Source organism: Musca vetustissima, unplaced genomic scaffold, assembly GCF_032173495.1.
Source record: "Musca vetustissima isolate MV318-11 ecotype Yass unplaced genomic scaffold, APGP_CSIRO_Mvet_v1 utg8610, whole genome shotgun sequence".
Lineage (NCBI taxonomy): Eukaryota > Metazoa > Arthropoda > Insecta > Diptera > Muscidae > Musca > Musca vetustissima.
Genome location: NW_026873591.1, coordinates 51,369 through 73,521, shown reverse-complemented (window position 1 = coordinate 73,521; position 22,153 = coordinate 51,369). Strand labels below are relative to the sequence as shown.

General features: G+C 36.6%; 1 protein-coding gene across 1 annotated transcript; it reads right to left on the bottom strand.

Moving 5' to 3' along the window:
• Window positions 1-7,745: 7,745 nt before the first annotated feature.
• On the bottom strand, window positions 7,746-12,700 carry LOC133326421 (GDP-fucose protein O-fucosyltransferase 2). The gene is made up of 2 exons (XM_061535075.1): window positions 12,573-12,700; window positions 7,746-8,967 (listed from the first exon to the last, which is right to left on the bottom strand). Exons 1-2 carry the CDS (start codon window positions 12,650-12,652, stop codon window positions 7,746-7,748), a joined length of 1,302 nt encoding a protein of 433 aa, XP_061391059.1. The 5' UTR covers window positions 12,653-12,700.
• Window positions 12,701-22,153: the final 9,453 nt, after the last annotated feature.

Sequence of the window (22,153 nt, the reverse complement as noted above, 5' to 3'; positions counted from 1 at the left end):
TAACGGATTTTGACAGCAAACTTGAGTGTCAGCTGATATCCAGCTGGTCTCCCTGTATGACCTTTAATCATGAAAAAAGCGCATTATGAAAACGTAAACAAAGGACAAATTTTTGACATTGGACTTGAGAAAAACAGCTGATTTTCGCTAGCTGGTTGACCTTAATAATAGATCTTGACTCTGATATTTCTTTATAATTTAATATTTAATGTATTGTGAAGGAATTTTTGGTTCAAAAACAGGGTTGTATTGGAAATTATCGCGATTTAGTATAGAGTTTCGAGCAAATGAAGATAATAAGGTGTTTGTATAAAATCGAGATAATACACATTAAACACGCCTTTAGTTTGCAAATAGAAACACTCAGATATAACATAAATAATATAGAGTAAAAAAATATATTCATATACTTCTTGTACCTTTTTGGAGCATAACTATTATTATTTAACGTTATACATATTCAATAAAAGAGCAACAATATTTATACTTAAATATCAATATACCTAGAAGGAAAAACAAACAAAAAAACACTATACCGTAAGCTTTTTAACGCCTTTTTCTAAACAAATAATTTTTTTCATAAGATCTGTTTTAGAAATGAATTTAAGCACATGTGGCAATATCTATTATATATTTTACATAAAAGAATAAAAATAATCATTAAAAAAATAAACGAAAAAACAAAATTAAGAACACTTAATTGTTTAATATTTCATTTTGATCAGAATTTAAATATTATTGAATTTATTTTGTTGTGTATAGTAACTAAAGGAGAGTTTAGATTTACGAAATCCACTAGATCTCAAATATCAATTCCATAGCGTATATGTCAAATATAATCCACTGGATTTGTAAACAGAGGAGTGGATTTAGTAGTCTAAACGTAGCCTAAAACTCCTTGTACATTAGAACTTTTTACCAGGTTAACCTACTTTATGAGGATTTATTTTACATATATGCAAAGGAAATGACAATTGAAACCCACTGGGTTAACGAAATCCGGTTAAATGTAAACGTACTTTAAAACTGCATATACATTAGAACTTTTTACCGGGTTAACCCACTTTATGAGGTTTTATTTGACATATATGCAAAGAAATTGACAATTGAAACCCACTGGGTTAACGAAATCCGGTTAAATTTAAACGTACTATAAGCCAAATATTTCATTTTCAGTTACACAAAACACTTTAATTAAAAATTGCTTTTCTTAATTTTTTCCATTTACATATTTTTTATGTTCGGTGTTTTCATGATACAAGAAAAATGGTGTGTCTCATTAGAGTATATTCACACAGAACATGTTTTATCAATATTTTCATAATATAAATTATCGAAAACGAAATGCAGTTGATTTTTCTCCAAGTCTAAGGTCCAAAATTTGGACGTTGTTTATGTTTTCATAATGACTGACAAGCAGCTGGTCGTCCTGGATGACCTTATAAATATACCTTATTTCATAATATTTTGAAAATATAAATTATCAAAAACGAAATGCAGTTGATATTTCTCCAAGTCTAATGTCCAAAATTTGCTGGTCGTCCTGGATGACCTTATTAATATGCCTTATTTCATAATATTAAGTCTATTCCAAAATCCATTAATTAGGTCACTCAATTTCTATTAATAAGGTCACCCAGAAAGCGAAAGTCAGCTGTTTTCTCCCGTTTTCATAATGGAAGACAATTCACGTTAATGAATTTTTGACAGCAAATTTGAGAGGCAACTGATATCCCGCTGGTCTCCCTGGGTGACCATATTAAGAGCCCTTGGTCTATTCATAATAATCCATTTTGACAGCAACCATGAGACGCATCTGATTTGCAGCTGATCTTGCTGGGTAACCTTATTAATATACCTTGAGAATTACTGATTTCAAATTCTTTCTGGTTGACCTATTAAATGCACATTGTGTTTATTGCAGCTCAAGGTTTACACATACAACTCTGACGAGTTCTTAGGAGACAAGTCTCTATTAATAAAGTCACCCAGGGAAACCAGCTGAATGTCAGCTGACTCTCACGTTTGCTGTCAAAATCCATTATTGTGAATTATGAAATTATGAAAAGGCGATGTATCAAAGCAAAAACATTTGTTTTTGTCTCGACCATGGCACAATGAATAGGTAGTCCATTTAGATCAGCTGATGTCTTGATTAACTGTCAAAGTTCGTAATTTCTACTTGCATTCGATGTGCAATGTTGCCAACCATGTGAAATATTATATGAAAAAATTTGACAGAAGGTCGAGATAAAAACAAAGGTTTTTGTTGTGATACATCACCTTATTATTGCATCGTGGTCTCGACCAAGATCTATTAATAAGGTCACCAAGATAGCAATCGGAATCGGAAAACAGCTGTTTTTTTCTCAAGTCTAATGTCAAAAATTTCGACTTTGTTTACGTTTTTATAATGGAAGTCAATTCGCAATAATGCATTTTGACAGCAAACTTGAGAGGTTTCGATTATCAGCTGGTCTCTCTTGGTGACCTTATTTATAGGCCATGGTCTCGACCATCTGCCAAATTTTTCCTTATAATATTTCTGATGGTTGGCAACATTGCACATCGAATTCATATAGTATTTGTGCACCTTAACAGTTAAACGAGGCATCAGCTGCGCTAAATGGACTACCTATTTATTGTGCCATGATAAACAAAGTCCAAATTTTTGACATTAGACTTGAGAAAAAAAAAACCAGCTAACTTTCGCAAGCTGGGTGATCACGTATTATCATGTTAGGAGGTGAGAAAAATGACAAGTTCTATTAATAAGACCACCCAGTGAGACCAGCTGAATGTCTCAAGTTTGCTGTCCAAAAACCATTGTTGGAATTAACCATGATGCCATAATAAGGTGATGTATCAAAACAAAAACCTTTGTTTTTGTCTCGATCATCTGTCAAATTTTTTCTTATAATATTTCATATGATGGGCAACATTGCACATTGAATTCATATAGAAATTATGAACTTTGACAGTTAATCGAGTCATCAGCTGAGCTAAGTGGACTACCTATTTATTGTGCCATGGAATTGACTTCCATTATGAAAACGTAAACAAAGTCCAAATTTTTGACATTAGACTTTAGAAAAAAAACAGCTGATTTTCGCTAGCTGGGTGACCTTAAAATAGATCTTGATTACAAAAGAATCGTAAAAAGCAGCAAAACAGTTGCAGGTATAAACCCCCAAGTAGACAAATATATTTTTTTAGAATCTTAAAATTGTTGATACCTTATCTTACTATTTTTTGATACCTTAAAGGAAAAGGAAATTGTTATCGTAGTAAAAAGTTGTACATTCTTGCAAGTTCTAGATAGACTCCTGCAGTACGGGAACAGATCAATAATGTTGTTTCTGCAGCCTGTTTTTGTAAAATTCGGGAACAGATATGTCATTTATTTTTGTTTTGAATGTTGGTTTCTTAAATGAACTAAATTGCTGTAAGCGCCTAAAAGTATGCTTTAAATTTATTAAATGTAGTTTATTTCTTTACTTATCACTCACTATACAAAATTAGGGAAATTTTGTAATTTATGTTATGTATTTTGTTAAAAAAAAATAAAACAGATGAACTTCTGTGCTTTACGCTCCCAGATTTGATAAAATTGCGATGATAATAATACACAAAATAAATTTAATGTTTATAGGAAGAAAACTGTAAAACAACTCAACTGAAAATTCCCCCTTTATAAGTGTATTCATAATTTATATATATTTTTTGAATATTAAAAATAATGAAACAAGTAAATTTATATAATTAATAATAAACTTAATTTATAATAATAAAAAAATAAAGTGCCTATATACCTATACTAAAAAAAATTATAATATTATATTCTTTATGTTATAAAGAATAAAAATAAATAATTATAAAATATTGAAAATAAAAACACGAAGAAAAATCAACTTACTGTAATTATTGCATACATATATACACAGAAACATAATCTATATAATAAAAATACAAATTAAAAAATATATAAATTAAATTTAAACAAAAAAATAATATTTAAATCTTATATATAAATATATTATATATTATTGTTATTAACACAAAACCAAAAAAAAAATAATTTTTATGTTTATAAATAAATAATTATGAAAATAAATGAAATCTATATATATTAAAAGTTATTGAACTAGAAGATGAAATGATCAACTATGAAGATAATTATGATTAAGAAATAATACAAATAAAAAATCATATATACTACTTCATGATGTATCTAAAAATTACAAAAAAAATAAAAATAACACAAAACAGAAACAAATATAAAAATAAATCATACAAACAGGTTAAATAAAACTCAGAATACAAATTGTTTTATTTCAAACGCATAGAGTTGTAATAAAATTTTTCTCTTGGTTCGAGACCACATCTGTATTGAGTATAGAGATCGCAGGTATTTATCATAATTAATTTAATGCTTTTCTGGCATCATTCACAGGACCTAAAACACGTTCTTTAAAAAACAACCAAATGGGAGTTGAACTTTTTTCAATTCATCCTCAGGACACCTGAATAATTCCTTTCACTAAAGTACCCCTTGTTTTTTTACGGGTACTTTAGGTTATTTATTAAAGGTAGGGCCCGAAAAGCCTTATCGAAGGAAGAAGTCACTTCTAAAACGTCTTGAAATTCAGAAAAATACGCAAAGTTGACAAGAACGGACTTCTTTTCTAAATTCGTCTCCGGACTTGAAGCGACATCTGCCCCCTCCACCATAAGTCTACTGGCTAGATCAGCAGGATTTGTCTCAGAACACACATGACGCCACTTTGAGGAATCGATCACTTGAATAATGTTAGACACTCTATTTCCAGAAGAAAGGTGGTTTAGCCAACCATGAAAGAACAATTGTGGAGTCAGTCCAGCAGAATATGGAGTAGGACGGAACATCCAGAAGTGGAAGAAGACCGTCGATCGTTACTGTGAGAAGTTGAGCTCCACATAACTGGAGCCACATTGGCTTGGAATGCATGAGGTGCGTGGAAACAGTTTCACCTGAGAATATACGGACATACAAAACCGTGGCATACGCACTGTTGGATGCGTCAAAGAAGCCATGAAACTGAACACTAGCGGCAGGAATAAAGTCTATCCATCTAGAAATTCTTATCTCATTTATGATAGGAAAATCAGCTTGAAACTTCAACCACTCCGATAGTATATCCTGAGATAACGAATGGTCACATCTTAGACCAGAAGCCGAGATCTTCTGCATTAGAATCTTTTCTAACACAACACAAGGAGATAGACAACAAGCAGCATCGTACAATTTTGCTATTTGAGATAGGAGTAAACGTTTGGTATATGTTAACGAATCAGAGAAAGACTTGACCGCGAAAAAGAAGGAATCAGAATGAGCAACCCATCGTAAACCCAACATATCGTGGCTGCTCTGCTTTCTTCGAGCTGGAGAAAGTCCTTGCGGAGGAGATGTTTAGACGGAATATCGACCAAAGTAGCTTTGTAATTAGATGTCCATTTCCGTAAGAAAAACCCAGCGGACCCGAGAGATGATTGCAACACTAGCTCTAAGCAATCTTGAACGAATATCATCAGCCAACTGATGCAGAACCCTAATTGTAAAATAAGGAGCTGAATTCACCCCGTAACTGATAATCTTGAACTTCCTCATCTGGGCCTGAACGATATAAGATCCTCCTGAACTTGGCATGATCTGGATGAACTAGAATTTGCCGGTACATCTTCGCAATGTCGGCATTGAATACGAAACGGAAAATTCTCCATTGCAAAATTAGCATAGTTAGGTTTGGGGATGTGCAGTCACTTATGTGGCTGTAGCACTCTTAGGCCGTTAGGTCCGTTGCGATCATTCACGAGAAGAAAAGAGATACGGACAAATCTATAGGGGAGATAAAGAGAAATGAGAAGCTTACAGAAGCATATAAAAAAGGTAAGATTGGAATAAAGTCGATGGCTATAGGAATCAGACAGAAGATGTGTTACATGTCAAGGTTTGCACTTTCCTAACCACGGCCTCAGATTTGATATAACAAGATTTGATGGCTTTAAGAGCCGCGTGACTATCCACAAAGATAGTTACCGGTTTATCGACCTCTACATCCAGAATTTTTATCTATTCCGTTGCCTTCTAAATTGCGAAGATTTCAGTTGCAATCCATCTTGTAGGTCAACTCAAGGCCTAACCTTTCACAGTAGACGCCTACCCCAGTACCTTCTCGGTACTGGGGCCGACGGTCTCGGTCTGGCCTTCTGTATAGGCCAGAGCAGGGTTACTTCGGTTCCAGTCGTCTCTACTAAGAATAACGACATCTACATCGTCAAATCTTATCTCAATCTGGTGATATATAGTCGCTTAGTTTTACGCGTTTGTCCAATGTCATACATGGCACGTTCAAGATAAGATCATGCCCAAAGGTACAACTTCGCCATAGGTTTTGTTCATGCAGCCTTAGGGCGCTACGCGCGGCCTGACACTTAATGCTGAGGCCCAGGGGCCTAAAATTCAACACTGAGTTCAGGGTTGCTTGTGGCGTACTCCTCCTGGCTCCTGTAACTAAAATCGAGGTGGCTCTTTGTACCTTATCTAATTTACTGGATGTCGACTTGTGGCGCAATTTGACAGGGTTGAAAGGGCACCCTCCAGGATGTCATATATTGTCCACACAAGCAGAACATCATATAGGCTACCGCCTTTATCCTGAGATGATTGAATTTCATAAGTATATCATTTATCACCACATTACCACAGTGTTATACAACCAGTGTATAGTCGATGGTTTTAGCCCGGGAATTTTCCCAATGGAGTTCTTGCATGCATAGAGTGCAATCAGCCCTCTCTTCGCCCGTTCCTCAGCGTTCCTATTCTATCGTAGTTGACAGTCCAGGATTGTACCAAGGTACTTTGCTTCAGGAGATAGATGAAGTTGCACTCCATCCAGTGTTGGTGGAGCAAAAACGCCCAGCTTCCTAGTTAACATTACCAGTTCCGTCTTTGTTGGATTTACACCAAGGCCGTTCGCCCTGGCCCAACGCGTCAATAAGCCTTTTTTCATAAGCTCCGAGATTGTTGACGGAAATTTTCCGGGAATCAATATCTCCACGTCGTCCACTCTTTCGAGTCAAGCTTAATGATCGAAGTTTTGCAAGAAAAAGGAAAGCCAGGAGAAGAACCTACATACCCACCATTATGAGACGCGTTTCGCCGTTGATTAGGCGGCTACTCAGGCATATTGGGCTATGTGGCTTTGCAAAGGTCGTATGTTGATAACTCGTATTTATTAAATTCAAATTTGTCAAGATTCGACATTTGTCTTCATTCCAGAAACAGTACTTTTCAAAGCAGATTTTTGTTGTAGCGATGGATAATTAATCCACACACCTACAATTGATTCCATGGTATAAACATGTTGTTGCGCAACCGTTTTGGAAGTGTGTTGATGGCTCAGGACGTTAAGTGGTCTTGCAAATTAAAATTAATTTCAAATGATCACTGCCCTTACAAGGAAAAATTCAAATAAAAAAGTTTTTTTTATAAATTTATTTTTACAAAAACAACAGCATTAAAATTTAACTACATATTAGCATAATTAATTATTAAGAGTATTTTTTGTTTTCTTAAAAAAATTTTAACTTAGCTTACAATCAACATTCTACAATTCTAAATAAAGCATTACTAAAGCTCCCCCAGTATTTTGAGGAACTTGGAGATTTTCTTTTTAATTATTTTCTAATCTAATATTCTATTCCGGTCAATAGACAATTGGCCACACGGAATTTTGCAAACAATTTTCCATAGTTGATTTTTTACACAGCGTATTGAATGTCCTCTCTTGGGGAAAACCCAAAATTTCACGTTCTTCATAGATACGATAGGTGAAGGTACTTTCATGGGTGCCAACAAAATAATGGGCATGGGAACATATCAATTGATCGATGATTGCAATGCCACCATCTTTTATCATGGATTTTTGTTGCAGATCTTCTGTTACAAAACGTACAACCCGATGCCGGGGAATATAGGATTTGAAATTTTTTATTTCAAATGCTGTGGCATCGGTGGCCAGGAATACCGTGCTGAGATTATACGTTAATAGATGATATTTAACCTGTAACGCTGAAGACTTAAGGGTGGGTGTTGTGGTTTCACGACCATACAGGAAATCACCACGTCTGAGGTGAACACAAAGATAGGGGCCGCCCAAAGCTTGTCCTCTATATTCCGCACTTTCATATTCCCACATTGGTGGACGTTGTATTGCCTCCAGTTCATCATTGCTATCGAAATTTGTTTGCCTATACTGTCGGGCTATTTCAACCAAATCCTTGGCAAAACGCATTGAACGTCGAGCTCTCCAAAATTCCCGATCAGCCCAGTGGTCATGTAGAACAACTTCCGCATTTAAAATTACCAAAACTTTGGGTAGACTATCATTCTCCATGCCACGCCATGCCCTCTGTATAACCTGACTCAACATACTGGCACTACCTTGGAAATTGACACATTGGATTGTGCTGTTCTTGATTGCAACGTCATCATGCCTCAGAAAGGACCCCTGCATCATTTGTTGGCCATCATCACAATCTCCACTGAATTCCCATTTGTCTTTGAACACACCATTTTCAAACATATCCTTGAAATGTCGAAGTTGTAATATTTGATGCACCGGAACACGGTCGTGTGCGGTCTCCAAACCCAGCTGTTGTATTTCCTCAACGAATTCCGGATAATCCATAACGGGAGCATATCGACGTAAACTTTCGATGTCAAAGAAATGTCGCCACGGCAAATGATCCTGTTCGATGTGATGTGAACGCCAGTGATATAAACGGCGCCAGGGTGGCAGGACTAGACGGACATTTTCATATCCCGCTTTTCGTCGTTGTAACTTCCGAAAGAACACAGCCAGCCGAATGTAGACATCACGTCGTAAATTAAATCCCTCGGGGGGATTTACATCATAAATTACATACAAGGCATTCGTTTTGTTTCCCAAATCCAGCGGGCAGTGAGGAAACTGCAAGTGGGTGAGTTGTTGTAGCCATTTGGGGAAATTCAAACAAGTACTGGTTTCGTGTGAGGTTACTACCAAAGAAGATGATAAACTCGCCGTTAGGATAATAGTTATAAAAATACAATTTAGCTTGCACATCTAAGTGGGTGCTCCCAAGGCGGAACCGGTGTGTAATTTGTGTAGAGATTCGATGAGGAAACAAGAGACTCCAGACACGTACAAAATATCAATGCCGGCATTTTTCAAAATGTTCGGCGTGACGAAATGGGGATCAAAACATAACTGATAATGCAGAATCAAAACAAAACTGATAAGGCTGATGGGGACATGGGGACAACGAGGTCGGAAAATGGACCAAGACATCATCAGTTAACAAAATATGTGGAAACTGCTACGCGAAGCCTGCATTAAATTTTCAGCGACACCCTGTGTTTCCATAGAAATTTGGTTCGTGCCTAATTAAAGGCAGTCTTTGAAATGAATCCACCAAAGTGCACAGGATTTTATTTCAGGGATGGGTGGAAGCTGCTGATTCAATATGAAAATGTTCCTAGCAGAATAAAAATGTTTGTAAGTCCCTGGAGGACATACCTAAAGCGGGACCAATATTGATTACCTCGTATAAGAATTACCGAGGCGCTATGCCTACGAGGACCGATATTGCTGAATTTTTAACCTATTATTATATGGTGGCTAGTTCTAAATGCGTGCCGATATGATTAATTCTCGAACGTAACTTTCTATTTTTTTATATCTCGATATCCTCCAAAGGTGGAATGATTACAACAGATGGCTAAATTCCATATTTCGAGTACATAAAATCCCCCTACGATGGTGGAATGCGACTACATGGGGATAAATCCAAAACGCGGAACAAATCTGATAAATATTTTTATATAAAAAAGGGACTAATCCAAAAAACGGCGAATATTAATAATTTTTGGAAGAGATTTGTCAAAAAGAGACATCTAGTACTCAAATGTACCGAATTTCAGTGAATTCGGTTGAAAAGAGCGCTCAAATACCCCAAATATAGAAATTTGGCTGGCGCCCTTTTATGGGGACTACCCGAAAAAATTGACCTATATTTATAATTTTTAGTGGAGAGATTTGCTACCCTATAAGAATTCCAAGTAATAAATTACAGCAAATTCGGTTTAAAAACGCGCATGAACCACCCAAAAAAACCGTAAATTGCAGGGTGCCCTTATATGGGTGCTACCAGAAAAAGTGGACCGATATTTATAATTTTTAGTAGAGACATATAGTACTCAAAAAGAACCCAATGTACCGAATTTCAGTGAATTCGGTTGAAAAGAGCGCTCAAATACCACAAATATAGAAATTTGGCAGGCGCCCTTATATGGGGACTACCCGAAAAAATTGACCTATATTTATAATTTTTAGTGGAGAGATTTGCTACCCTATAAGAATTCAAAGTACTAAATGATATCAAATTCGGTTTAAAAACGCGCTTAAACCCCCCAAAATACAGTAAATTGAGGAGTACCAGAAAAAGTGGACCGATATTTTTAATTATAGTGGAGACATTTGGTACCCAAAAAGAACCCAATGTACCAAATTTCAGCGAATTCGGTTGAAAAATGCGCTCAAGAACCCCAAAATACCGAAAATTGGCGGATGCCCTTATATGGGGGCTACCCTTATATGGACCTATATTTATAATTTTTATTGGGGAAATTTTGTACCAATAATAAGAACCCAATGTACCAATTTTCAGCGAATTCGGTTGAAAAGCGCGCTCAAGAACCCAAAAATATCGAAAATTGACGTGCTACCCGCCGGCGTAAACTCAGTTTTTGTCAGTGAGATAGACCTGTTAGGTTGGACAAAAAACCAAAATGCTATTGCCAGCGGATCGTAATTGACGTTCTGTTGACGTCGGATGGTATGACGTCTTGGATGTCTGGGCGGAAATGTCTGATGTCCTTCCGGATGTGCCGTGGAGGAGGATCCTGCACCACTATGTTGTGCTTGGGGTGACATGGCAGATGACAGACCACAAGGAACTGTCTAGCAAGCAACACATTATGTTGCTGTGCGGACAGTATCCTTGTCTCCTCATGAAGATGATTCACGCTCGACATCTTGACACATCCGGTAGCAATCCTTAGAGCACTATTTTCGATCGTTTAGATGTATAGTGGTTTTTGGAATCGATCAATGCCTTGTGACTAGGTTCCCATTTATATAAAAATAAATAAATTGAAATTGAATTAGCTAGGGCGACTCCCTGGACAACTGCGAAAACGATGTTGCCACATTGAATTGACAACCATCGTTTAAAAATGTAATGCTATAAGAATCTTACATTCTATATAGTTAAATAATCACAATATTTATTAATGAGGTAAGTATTACAAAAAAAATTGTACTTAAAAAATATTGCACACACTGCAATAAAAAAATAACCCGGCCAATTTAAAAAAAATCCAAATAACTTATGTATCTGAAATATACTAATTAACTTAGTACAATGTATTTCCCTCACTTGTCATACGTCAGCTTTTGCCTTCAACTTGTTTCTTAACTTCCGTCACTTCCAAACTGACACTTTCATCCAACATTTCTGCCAAAACTTCAACATCTTCTGCAGTGTTTGTTAGTTCTTCTTCTTCACGACTTCCTTCCATCGACGATTTCGTCGTCTTATCTCCATAAATATTAATATTTTTACGCAGTTCTGCATCTTCTTCTAAATCTTCAATGAAATCCAATTTGTCCTTTACGAGACTCTCGTCTACTGCACCATACGTCAAGTGTTTCAACTTCCATGAACGTTTCTTGTTACCCGCCGCTTGACGATCATGACATTTCCTTACCAAAATAATATCGGGAATTTGATCGGTTTTTAATTTTTCAAATTCCTGTTCGTTGATATTAGCCTCTGTCATACTGTAACCCATTACCGAATCACCCACATTGAGAATATGGCCTAAATGTGAACGAGCATGGGTGGCGTTGTCATTGGTGCCCAGCTGGGAGGCACGTACCAACCAAACATCACACAACTGATGACGTTCGGATATTTGTCCCTTCGGTGGGGAGTGTTTCTGCGACCGCTGCTCCACTGGTTCAATATCCATTACCACATATTCCACAAGCTGCCGAGGATTGCATATAGCCTCGAAGGGTGAGCGGAAGTAATTTAGGCCATTTAATTCGGAAATTTGCCCCGTCACTGGATCGATTAGATGCATACCATGCGTTACACGATGCACCAGGCACAATGGCGGTATGTTTCCCAACAAATGGCGAAATTTTGGCGATAAACACACCAAACTATCCTTGGACAATGGGGCTATTTCCACTGACCATGTGTATTTATAATGATGTATGTTACTGTTCTTGTCGTGGGAAATTAATCGTCGCGATGCTGTCACCTTTACCGGTACCATACTCTCCAAAAAATTCACCAATTTACGAGCATGATTTTCCGAGGCGAAATAAAAATCCAAACCGCCATGCATGGGTTTGATGCCCAGCGTATTCTCGTGGGCCTTGTGCTTTAGTATTAGCTGTTCCAAATATAAATAGGTTTTCTTATTTTCGGCATGCTGGCGCACCTGTACAACACAACGCCAATAATCCTTGGCCTCCACCCGATGGCATTCGTTACACATTTGATTCTGTACGATATATTCCACAATGGCAGCCTGACGCAATGACGAATGATCTGCCTCGTTGCCTTCCACCACCAATTTGACCTTAATGCGCTTCGAATGCCTCTCCGTCCAAACAAAACAGGCATCAATCAAATGCAGATCTTTCAAACCCCGCACCTTCTTCAGGCATAATCCGAGCAATTCGCGCGATTCCCAACGGGCATTTATCCATTCGCCCGGCGGCTGCAGATACCTTTCACAATTCTTACAATATTGCAATTCCACTTGTTTCGATATATTGGCCGTAATGTCCAGGTGATCACGTAAACAACTCAAACACATATTATGCGAATTGGGCTCAATTTTCACTCCGCATTCGCAGCAGAGAATTGTATTTCTCTTGATCTGCATCGTCTGTCCGTTGGCATTCTTATTTGGAGAACCCTTTGCATTGAAGTCGACGTACTCCATGTTCACTCAGCACTGCCAAGTGATGTGTGGGAGGAGGGAGATAAAGTGGAATCGTTCGGTGATTAATGATGGTTTAGCTGGTCTCCGGGACGAAAAAGTTTGCAGTAGTGAACTATTCACAGAAATGAACGATTGGAACTAGATGTTTTGCTAATTTCACAAAATTTGTCAATTGCCAAAAAAGCCTAACAAAGTTAAAAACGTTCCACATTTTCTGAAGAATATCGATTTGTTTACAATGTAAAATAAAAACAGCTGATGGGGATTGTAATTATTCGAGACAAGGGCGGCTCACATCAAGCGTATGATACAATTTTACCGGTTTTTATTAAAAATAGAAAAATGTATAACCAATTTGCTATTTAATTTGATGCTATTTAATGTGGTTTTTCTACTGGTCAATGCTATCTCACAACGCAAAAAATGTTGCTGCAGTCATATATTGCGCTTTAAGAGGAGGTTGTGTTTCACATAATCATCCATCTACCCAAACAATTTGCAAAATTGTAGTGGCATTAAAAGAGACTAAAGCGGCTAAAAATATTTAAAGGCCTGAGCATCATCGTTTCGCTTGTTCCTATGAAAATATCGAAACCCGAATGTACCGATTCATTGTCGTTCTCAGAAATTTGGACTGCCTTACGGGACATTATGGAATATTTTTACACCTACATCCATGTAAAGTCCAGTTCACGATAAAACAGAAATGGTTGGTCACATTCATAACGGCGTAGACACCTAGGATTGGGGTGCTTGAACAAAATTTTTTCAGTTATTAAACACATTTCTCAAAGGGTCCCACCTCAAGACACTCGTAAGACTGATCCTCTTAGCAACTCACAACACGCATACATAAAGGGCAAGTCTGTAGAATCTGCACTGCACGAGGTGGTAGGCTACATATGAAAATTTTAAACTTTACGCTGGCCGCCTTCCTAGATATAGAGGGAGCCTTTAACAACGTTAAACATGAATCCGTAAACCAATCACTTAAAGAATTTGACTTTCCTGAAACCCTTACGTATTGGATAGATAAAATGCTAAACAGCAGAATTATGTGTAGGGGATACAAAAGTCAGGAAAAAGGTAACTAAATGAATCATCAGGGAGGTTTACACCGTTGGAATTGAATTGGACGGACGACGTGGTGTTATTGATTTCCGGAAAATTTCCGTCAACAATGTCGGAGCTTATGCAAAGAGCCTTACTGACCAAAGCGAACGGCCTTGATGTAAACCCAACAAAGACGGAACTGGTAATGTTCACTAGGAAGCGTAAGCTCGGCGTTTTTGCTCCACCAACACTGGATGGAGTGCAGCTTAATCTTTCACCCGAAGCAAAGTACCTTGGCACAATCATGGACTGTCAGTTACGATGGAACAGGAACGCTGAGGAACGGGCGAAGAGTGGGCTGATTGCACTCTATGCATGCAAGAATTCCATTGTGAAAAGTTGGGGGGCTAAAACCATCGACTATACACTGATTGTATTACACCGTTGTAAGGCTCATCCTTTCCTATTGTTCTCATGTTTGGTGGAACTGCCTGCGCCACAAGTCGACATCCAATAAATTAGACAAGGTACAAAGAGCCGCCTCGTTTCTAATAACAGGAGCTACGAGAAGCACGTTACAAGCAGCTCTGAACGCAAGGCTGAACTTAAGGCCTCTGGGCCTCAACATTAAGTGTCAGGCCGTGCGTATTGCCCTAAGGTTGCATGAACAAAATCTTTGGCGAAGTTGTAACTTTGAGCATGGTTGTATTTTGAACGAACCAGGTATGACATTGGACCAACGCGTAAAACTAAGCGACTATATATCACCAGTCCTGAGATTTAACGATGTAGATGTCGTTATCCCTAGTAGAGACGACTGGAACTGGAGTAACCCTCCTCTGGACGGTGTGGCTTTCTATGCAGACGGATCCAAGATGGAAGAAGTTACAGGGGCTGGCGGCTACTGTGAAAGGCTAGGCCTTGAGTTTACCTATAAGCTGGATAGCAACTGTAGTGCTTTCCAAGCTGAAATCTTGGCGATTTGGAAGGCATCGGAATTGTTAAAAATTCAGTATGCTGAGGTCGTTGAACCGGTGACTATCTTTGTGGATAGACAAGCGGCTCTTAAAGCCATAAAAACCTGTTACCTCAAATCTGAGGCCGTCCTCAAGTGTAGAACCGTTCGGCTGTGTTGGCAGGAATCATTACTGGTCATTTCAATATCAGGACATTTACCAGTAAATGGGATCATGATGCTACTGATTACTGTAGACTCTGCGTTGACAAAGAGGAGACGGAGACAATTGAGCATCTCCCGTGTCGCTGCCCAGTCCTGGCCTACAGACGGCAGAGACTTGTGGGTACTCATTTTCTACCAAGTCTTAATTTCTTTGCAACAACCGAACCTGCTCTAATCTACAGCATAATTAGAAACCTAAAGTGGTTGGTAAAGTGCAACATTGCAACGTAATATATCTTCTGTCCGATCTCTATAGCTATCGATAATATCTTATACTGACCTTCTCACACTTCTATGTAAGCTTCTCATCTCTCTCTTTTCTCCCCCCAAAGATCTCTCCATATTTTTTTCTTTTCGTGGACGATCACAATGGACCTGACGGCCTCAGAGTGCTGCAGCCATATAAGTGACTGCACATCCCCAAACCTAACCTAAAGGTCGAACCACGAATGAGAGAGGAAACAAACCTCGTCTGTACATGGTATTAAGTCCCAATTTAGATTAGGCGAGTTTACTTGCGGCAAGTCTTTGTTTGTAGGAGAGAGGGGTAAGGGAAACAGAAATGGAAAAATTTGCTCGTACCGACAATTCTCTGGCAATTCGTTTTGTCTATTTTTTTGTAGTGTCAGTTTCTACAATAATAAGTAAACTCGCCTAATCTAAATCAGGACTAACCATTTTACTTTTGAAACTGCCAAATTGGTAACCCTCTAGGACGATTTATTTAATATACATGACATGGAATTGACAATTTAGATCTACTGCTTTTACTAAATCTAGTTCAAGCTGTCTGACCTGTTCCCGCACTGCATGAATCGATTAATTTTTACTATTTTGTTTGAAATCATTAAAAAAATTGTTATCATAGTAAAAAAAATAGTTTCTTGTAGTACGTGAACAGACCAATAGTGTGTACACTATTTTATTTACTACCCGCCAATTTACTGCATTGCTAAACATAATACAAGCTGTCTGGCCTGTTCACGATTAATTTTTACTGTTTTGTTCGAAATCATTTAAAAAAATTGTTATAGAAGTGAAATATAGTAGCTTCTTGTAATACGAGAACAGAGTAATAGTGTGTACCCCATTTTATTTACTAACCGCCAATTTACTGCATTGCTAAACACAATTCAAATTTCAAGCTGCCTGGCCTGTTCACGTACTCCAAGAATCTATTATTTTTTGCTTTTTTGTTCGAAATCATTAAAAAAAATGTTATCATAGTAAAAAAATTGATTCTTGTAGTACGAGAACAGACCAAGAGTGTGTACACCACTTTATTTACTGTGAACATTGTTTTCACAAAGTTGGCAGCACTCTATAATGACACATTATATACTTGTCTCGCTCTCTCTTACTCTTCCTCACATTGGAGACACTTTCTGTCAAGAGTTGTAGAAAAAGGTAGTAGTAGTAGTAGAAATGGCAATTTTTTGACAAGTCGAAAACAAGTCGTCAGAAAAATTTGAAGAACCAAAATAAGATTAAATAGAATAGAAAGAAAAAAGAATGAAACATTATGATATTTAATGGACAAGAAAATTAATGTGACAAAATCGAAGAAATAAACAGATTGCAAAACGATATCCAAAAAAATAAAAACGTAGGCATATTCATTCATGTTTGATATTGCAGCAAATGTGTGCGTGTTCATTTGTGTTTCTTTCCTCCCCAAAAAAAGTTTGCTGACAGCAATCAGTGTGTGAAAATGCAATGACAAAAAAGGCATTGAAGGCTGCCTGGCTGGCTGACTGACTGATATATAACGAAAATGTGTGTATAGACAAAACCACCTAAATAGAAATGAAATGAAGAAAATAAAAACGCTGTCTGTGAAAAGGAAAATAAAATAAAAAAGAAAACATTGTTTGAACAAGATTAAACAAATTAAAACAAGTTAAAGAGTTAACCAAGGTTAAATCAGTAGAAGTAGTTGTTATTATTGTATCATTAAGGCACAAATGTGACTTCACAAGGAATTTCATCGTTTCATCGATAAAAAAGAAGAAGAAGAAGCTAAAGGCAAACGAATTGCATGTGTATGTGAAGAATGAAAAAATGAAGCTGAAACGAAAATTAATTTGCGGAGCAGCTATAAATTGACATAAAATTAGCCGTCTTGTATTTAATTGTAATACAAAACAAAATCAAATTTTAAAATAACAAAAAAAAAAAAAAATTGAAATCCTTTTGAAAAATTTGTGTGGAAAATCAAATCGTGCGTTCAAGGATATGTGTCTTAAAAAATCAGTAGACGAAACAAGAAAATAAAGGTGAATTGCTTTTAAATTGGAAAATATAAAATTGTGTGGAAGCGCGAATTAAAAAATATACAATTTTTTTAAAAATAATTATAAAAAAAGAAAATAATAACTAAAAAAATGTGTGTTCTTTATAAGTAAAGCAAATAGAAGAAAAAAATGTAAGCCACTATTTTTTACGAATATGTGAAAGAATTAATAATGACGTGTTTTCGGTGGTTGTTAGAGTGTGACAGCATTATTTTGTTATTATTGTTGTTTTTCTAAAACAACAACAAAACGAGTGTGTGTGTTCTTTTTTTATTAATAAAAATAAATATTTGATTAATTCTCAATCGATAAAAATAGACGAAAAGAAAATAGCAAATTAACAAAATTTCCACAAATCGTAGGCAAAGTAAATCGGCAAAAGTGTATTTTTGTTCAATGAATTGAAAAAAAATATATATCTATACAAATAGATGTCGTATTATTGTGTATTAAAAAAACAAAACGAAACAGAACAGAACATCCCCCAAAAGAAATTCCTGCTGCTGCCTGCAGCCAACTGTAATTTGATACAACAAAAATGACAGTAGTAGTAGTAGGATGGCATGAATTAAAGTTTTGACATATCAATGTGAAGATATCGAAAAGACGGAGAAAAAATAAGGGAAAATTGGAACAGCCATATAGCAACAGGGTCAAATCAAATCAATGGATTTTTATCATTTCACACAAAAAAAAAATATTTTGCAACAATGTGTCAGTCCTATGATGACATTTTCTTTGGTAAAGGGAATTCACCTTTCCTCTTTATTTTGTTAGGTGTGTTCGACTGTCTGTCTGGCTCTGTGTATGTGTGCTGGAACACTATTCTATATATTTTTTTATTGATAAAATTATAAAATATTTACTACCTTTTGAAAATAACAACAACAATAATATCTCTCCTTTATATAAAAGGTATTGTTGTATCATCTGATACTACCAACAGTGAACAACCATGCAAATATTTGCACAAACACACACATGGTGTTGTTAACTAGATGTTTGGTGGAAAAAAACGCAAAAAAAAAAAATTATCGCTAATAACACATTCAAATTAGGCCATAGAAAAAAATGACACTCAACATCCAGGTTTATTACCAACGTTTACATAATGATTCCATCAATGTTTATTAATAGCATCACTGAAAACGCGTTTATACTATAATTTGTAACAATAGCTTGTTTTATATGCCAAAGCACGAATTATTTATAATTAATAAATTCAGGATTATCCATTTTGCCATTTCAACAAAAGTAAACGTGAATAAAACGCATATAACATTATTTTATTTATTATGAAGTTTGAACATTGGTGTTATATCAGGGCTGCAGCACTGTGAAACCGTAAGGTCAATTGTAATTATGCACGAAAAAAAGAAATGGAGTGATCTAAGGGGGGGATAGAGAGAGATGAGAAGCTTACAAGGATGTGTGTGAGGCAAGTATGAGATATTATCGATGGCTGTAGAGATCGGACAGAAGATATATTACGTGTCAATGTTGCACTTTCCCAACTACTTTAGTTTACTGATTATGCTGTAGATTAGATCAGGTTCGGTTGTCGAGAAGAAGCTGAGACTCGGTGGAAAATGAGCTCACACTAGTCTGTGCCGTCTGTTGACCAGGACTGGGCAGTGACACAGGAGACGCTCAATTGTTGCCGTCTCCTCCTCGTCAACGCAGAGTCTACAGTAATCAGTAGCATCATGGTCCCATTTATTGGTAAAGGGGACCTGATATTGCAATGACCAGTAATGATTCCTGTCATTACTCTTATTTCCGCTTTGCTCAGTTTTAACGGTGAGTGCGTCCTTTTGGTAGACAGAGTCGGCCAAATAGATCTTGACACATTGCACCTAGGTTCGTTGTACCAAATTGCATAGGCTCTTTCGTCGAATAATGCCTCAATGGTCCGGTAAAGATGACATATCAGTTGCTAGCTAATTAGTTGCGGTGTCCTAGTATCCAACATAGCCGATAGCTGTAAGTAAGTTCTTCCAAAACTGTTCTACACTTGAGGACGGGCTCAGATTTGATGTAACAAGATTTGATGACTTTAAGAGCCGCTTGACTATCCATAAAGATAGTTGTTGGTTCGACGTTCTCTGCTCCAGACTTTTTATCAGTTCCGCTGCCATCCAAATCGCGTAGATTTCAACTTGGAAAACACTTCAGTTGCTATCCAGCTTGTAGGTAATCTCAAGGCCCAGCCTTTCACAGTAGACGCCAGCCCATGTACCTTCTTCCATATTAAATCCGTCTGTATAGAAAGCCAGACCGTCCAGAGGAGAGTTACTCTGCTTCCAGTCTCTACTAGGAATAATGACATCTAAATCCTCAAATCTCAGGACTGGTGATATATAGTCGCTTAGTTTTACGCGTTGGTGCATTTGGGCAATGGTCTTATATCATTTAAAAGATTTTCGTGAGAACTGTTGCAAGGATTTTTTTTTTCAAATTTCACTCGAAAGTTGAAGCTTGATAAAAACGTGTCTAATTGTGTCCAATCGCAGTATCTTGGTGGCCAATTGCTATTGCCACGACGAGAAATTCCGTCTCTTGGAATAAGCATTCAAGTTGTGTAGTCCCTGCAGTTCGATACGTCTGACAATGCCGATGTCCGAGAATAGATAGTACAACTCATGGTTCATTCGATGGCGATATTCACCTCAGATCGGCCCATAGATCTTTCGGAGAATTTTTTCTTTCAACACCTTTGGTCTGGCGAGGGTGACCTTGCTTTTGAATTGCTTACTCAGACCTTAGTAGCATCTGTTGGCCAACACTATTCTTCTCCGGATTTCAAAGTTGATGTTATTAGTTTTGTTTATGCCGGTACCGAGGTATATAAAATCGTTCACTACCTCGAAATTGTAGTTCTCAAGTTTCAAAGTTGGTTCGAGTATAGTGGAAATCTTGCGCGTTGATACCATCAGTTTGGTCTCCTTCCCAATTCGTTCAAAGGTGGCTGTTACCGCTAGCAATGTAACAAATGCTGTTTGGTGTACAGAGTGCCATTCCTGTTCGCTTTTTCTTCTCATCTGACCTTTTGCAGCAGGATTTTAAAAATATCACACGGCAAACTGTCGCCTTTTCTGAATCCTCCTTTGGTATTACAGGGCTCCTTTCCGACTTTAACTGCTGATCATCTTGTGCCAGTTAAAGTTATACTGCATAGCCGTATTAATTTTCCTGTAATGGCGAAAGCAGACATGGCTTTAAACACCTCGAAGTCGATGAATAGGTTATAATGTGTTTTTTTCGTGACAACATCTCATAAAGCTATTGGTATTGATAAAAATGTCACTGACCATTGGCTTCAGTCGTTCACACCAGCATCTGACCACCAGTCCTGCTAACCCATCGGCACCTGTGCAGATCCATTTTATACCGTGTGTCTTTTATTAGCTGTGTTGAATATTCCCGCCACTATTTGATACCAAAAAGTGCTATTATCAATGGAAATGGACAGTATCTTGACATAGTTACAGAAGGTAATCTCATTGTTGAGAATCAATAAATAAATTAAATTAAATATTGTCGATTGGCATATTTTTAATAAATTTAATATTCCCAAATGCTTGGACAATATATTTCTCTTATTTAAATTTTGTATAGGTTTTGAATTATATTTTCACGCGTTGTGGTGTATTTAAAGAAATTATTTTTGTCAATATCAAAATTTTGACGGAGAAAAAAATTTTGACTGCATGAGACTACCTTATATAATTATGCCATGGGGTAAACCTTTTAAAATCGCTCTCAGAGTACAAAATAATTTGAAAAGTTCGGGATCGCAAATCTAATAAATATGCCAAAATTAGATGACAATACTTCAAAATCAACACAACGGCCAATCAGAAGTTGGCATTCCTGTTTACCATTTTTACTCGGACAAATTTTTCGAGTAAAAAGTTTACAAAGAGAATGCCATTTGGTTTTGTGATCTCTTAAATTTGGGTCAATGGTTCTGGAACGGAACTATAATGTCTTTGAAAAAATGATTCTATCAAAGCTTATTAATAGCGTCACTTAAAACGCGTTTATACTGTCATTTGTAACATTAGCTCGATTTATTTGCCAAAGCAGGAATTATATATCATTAAAAAATTCAGGGTTAAACCATTTCATGGTTTAACACATATTTTTGGAATAAAACACATTTTTTTTCAAAGTATATTATTTTTAATATGAAGTGCCATAAATTGGCAATTTCATTATATTTCTCATATAAAAATATTGTGCTCTATTAAAAAAATGCATATGTAATTATATATCTTTTTGACACACATTGATATTTTCGTACGTTTAACTGTTTTAAACGACAATTATGTAAAAGCACTCTTAAACGGCAATTAAATTATGATTAATCATCAAACACTTTCGGTGTAAATGTGTGCCCTAAAATAAAATTAAATCTAAACACACTTTCATTGATAAATTAATTAAAAATCGCCAATGTACAACATTATAAAACGCTTACATTGATTAAACACACAAAAAGTTGGCATCACTGTACCC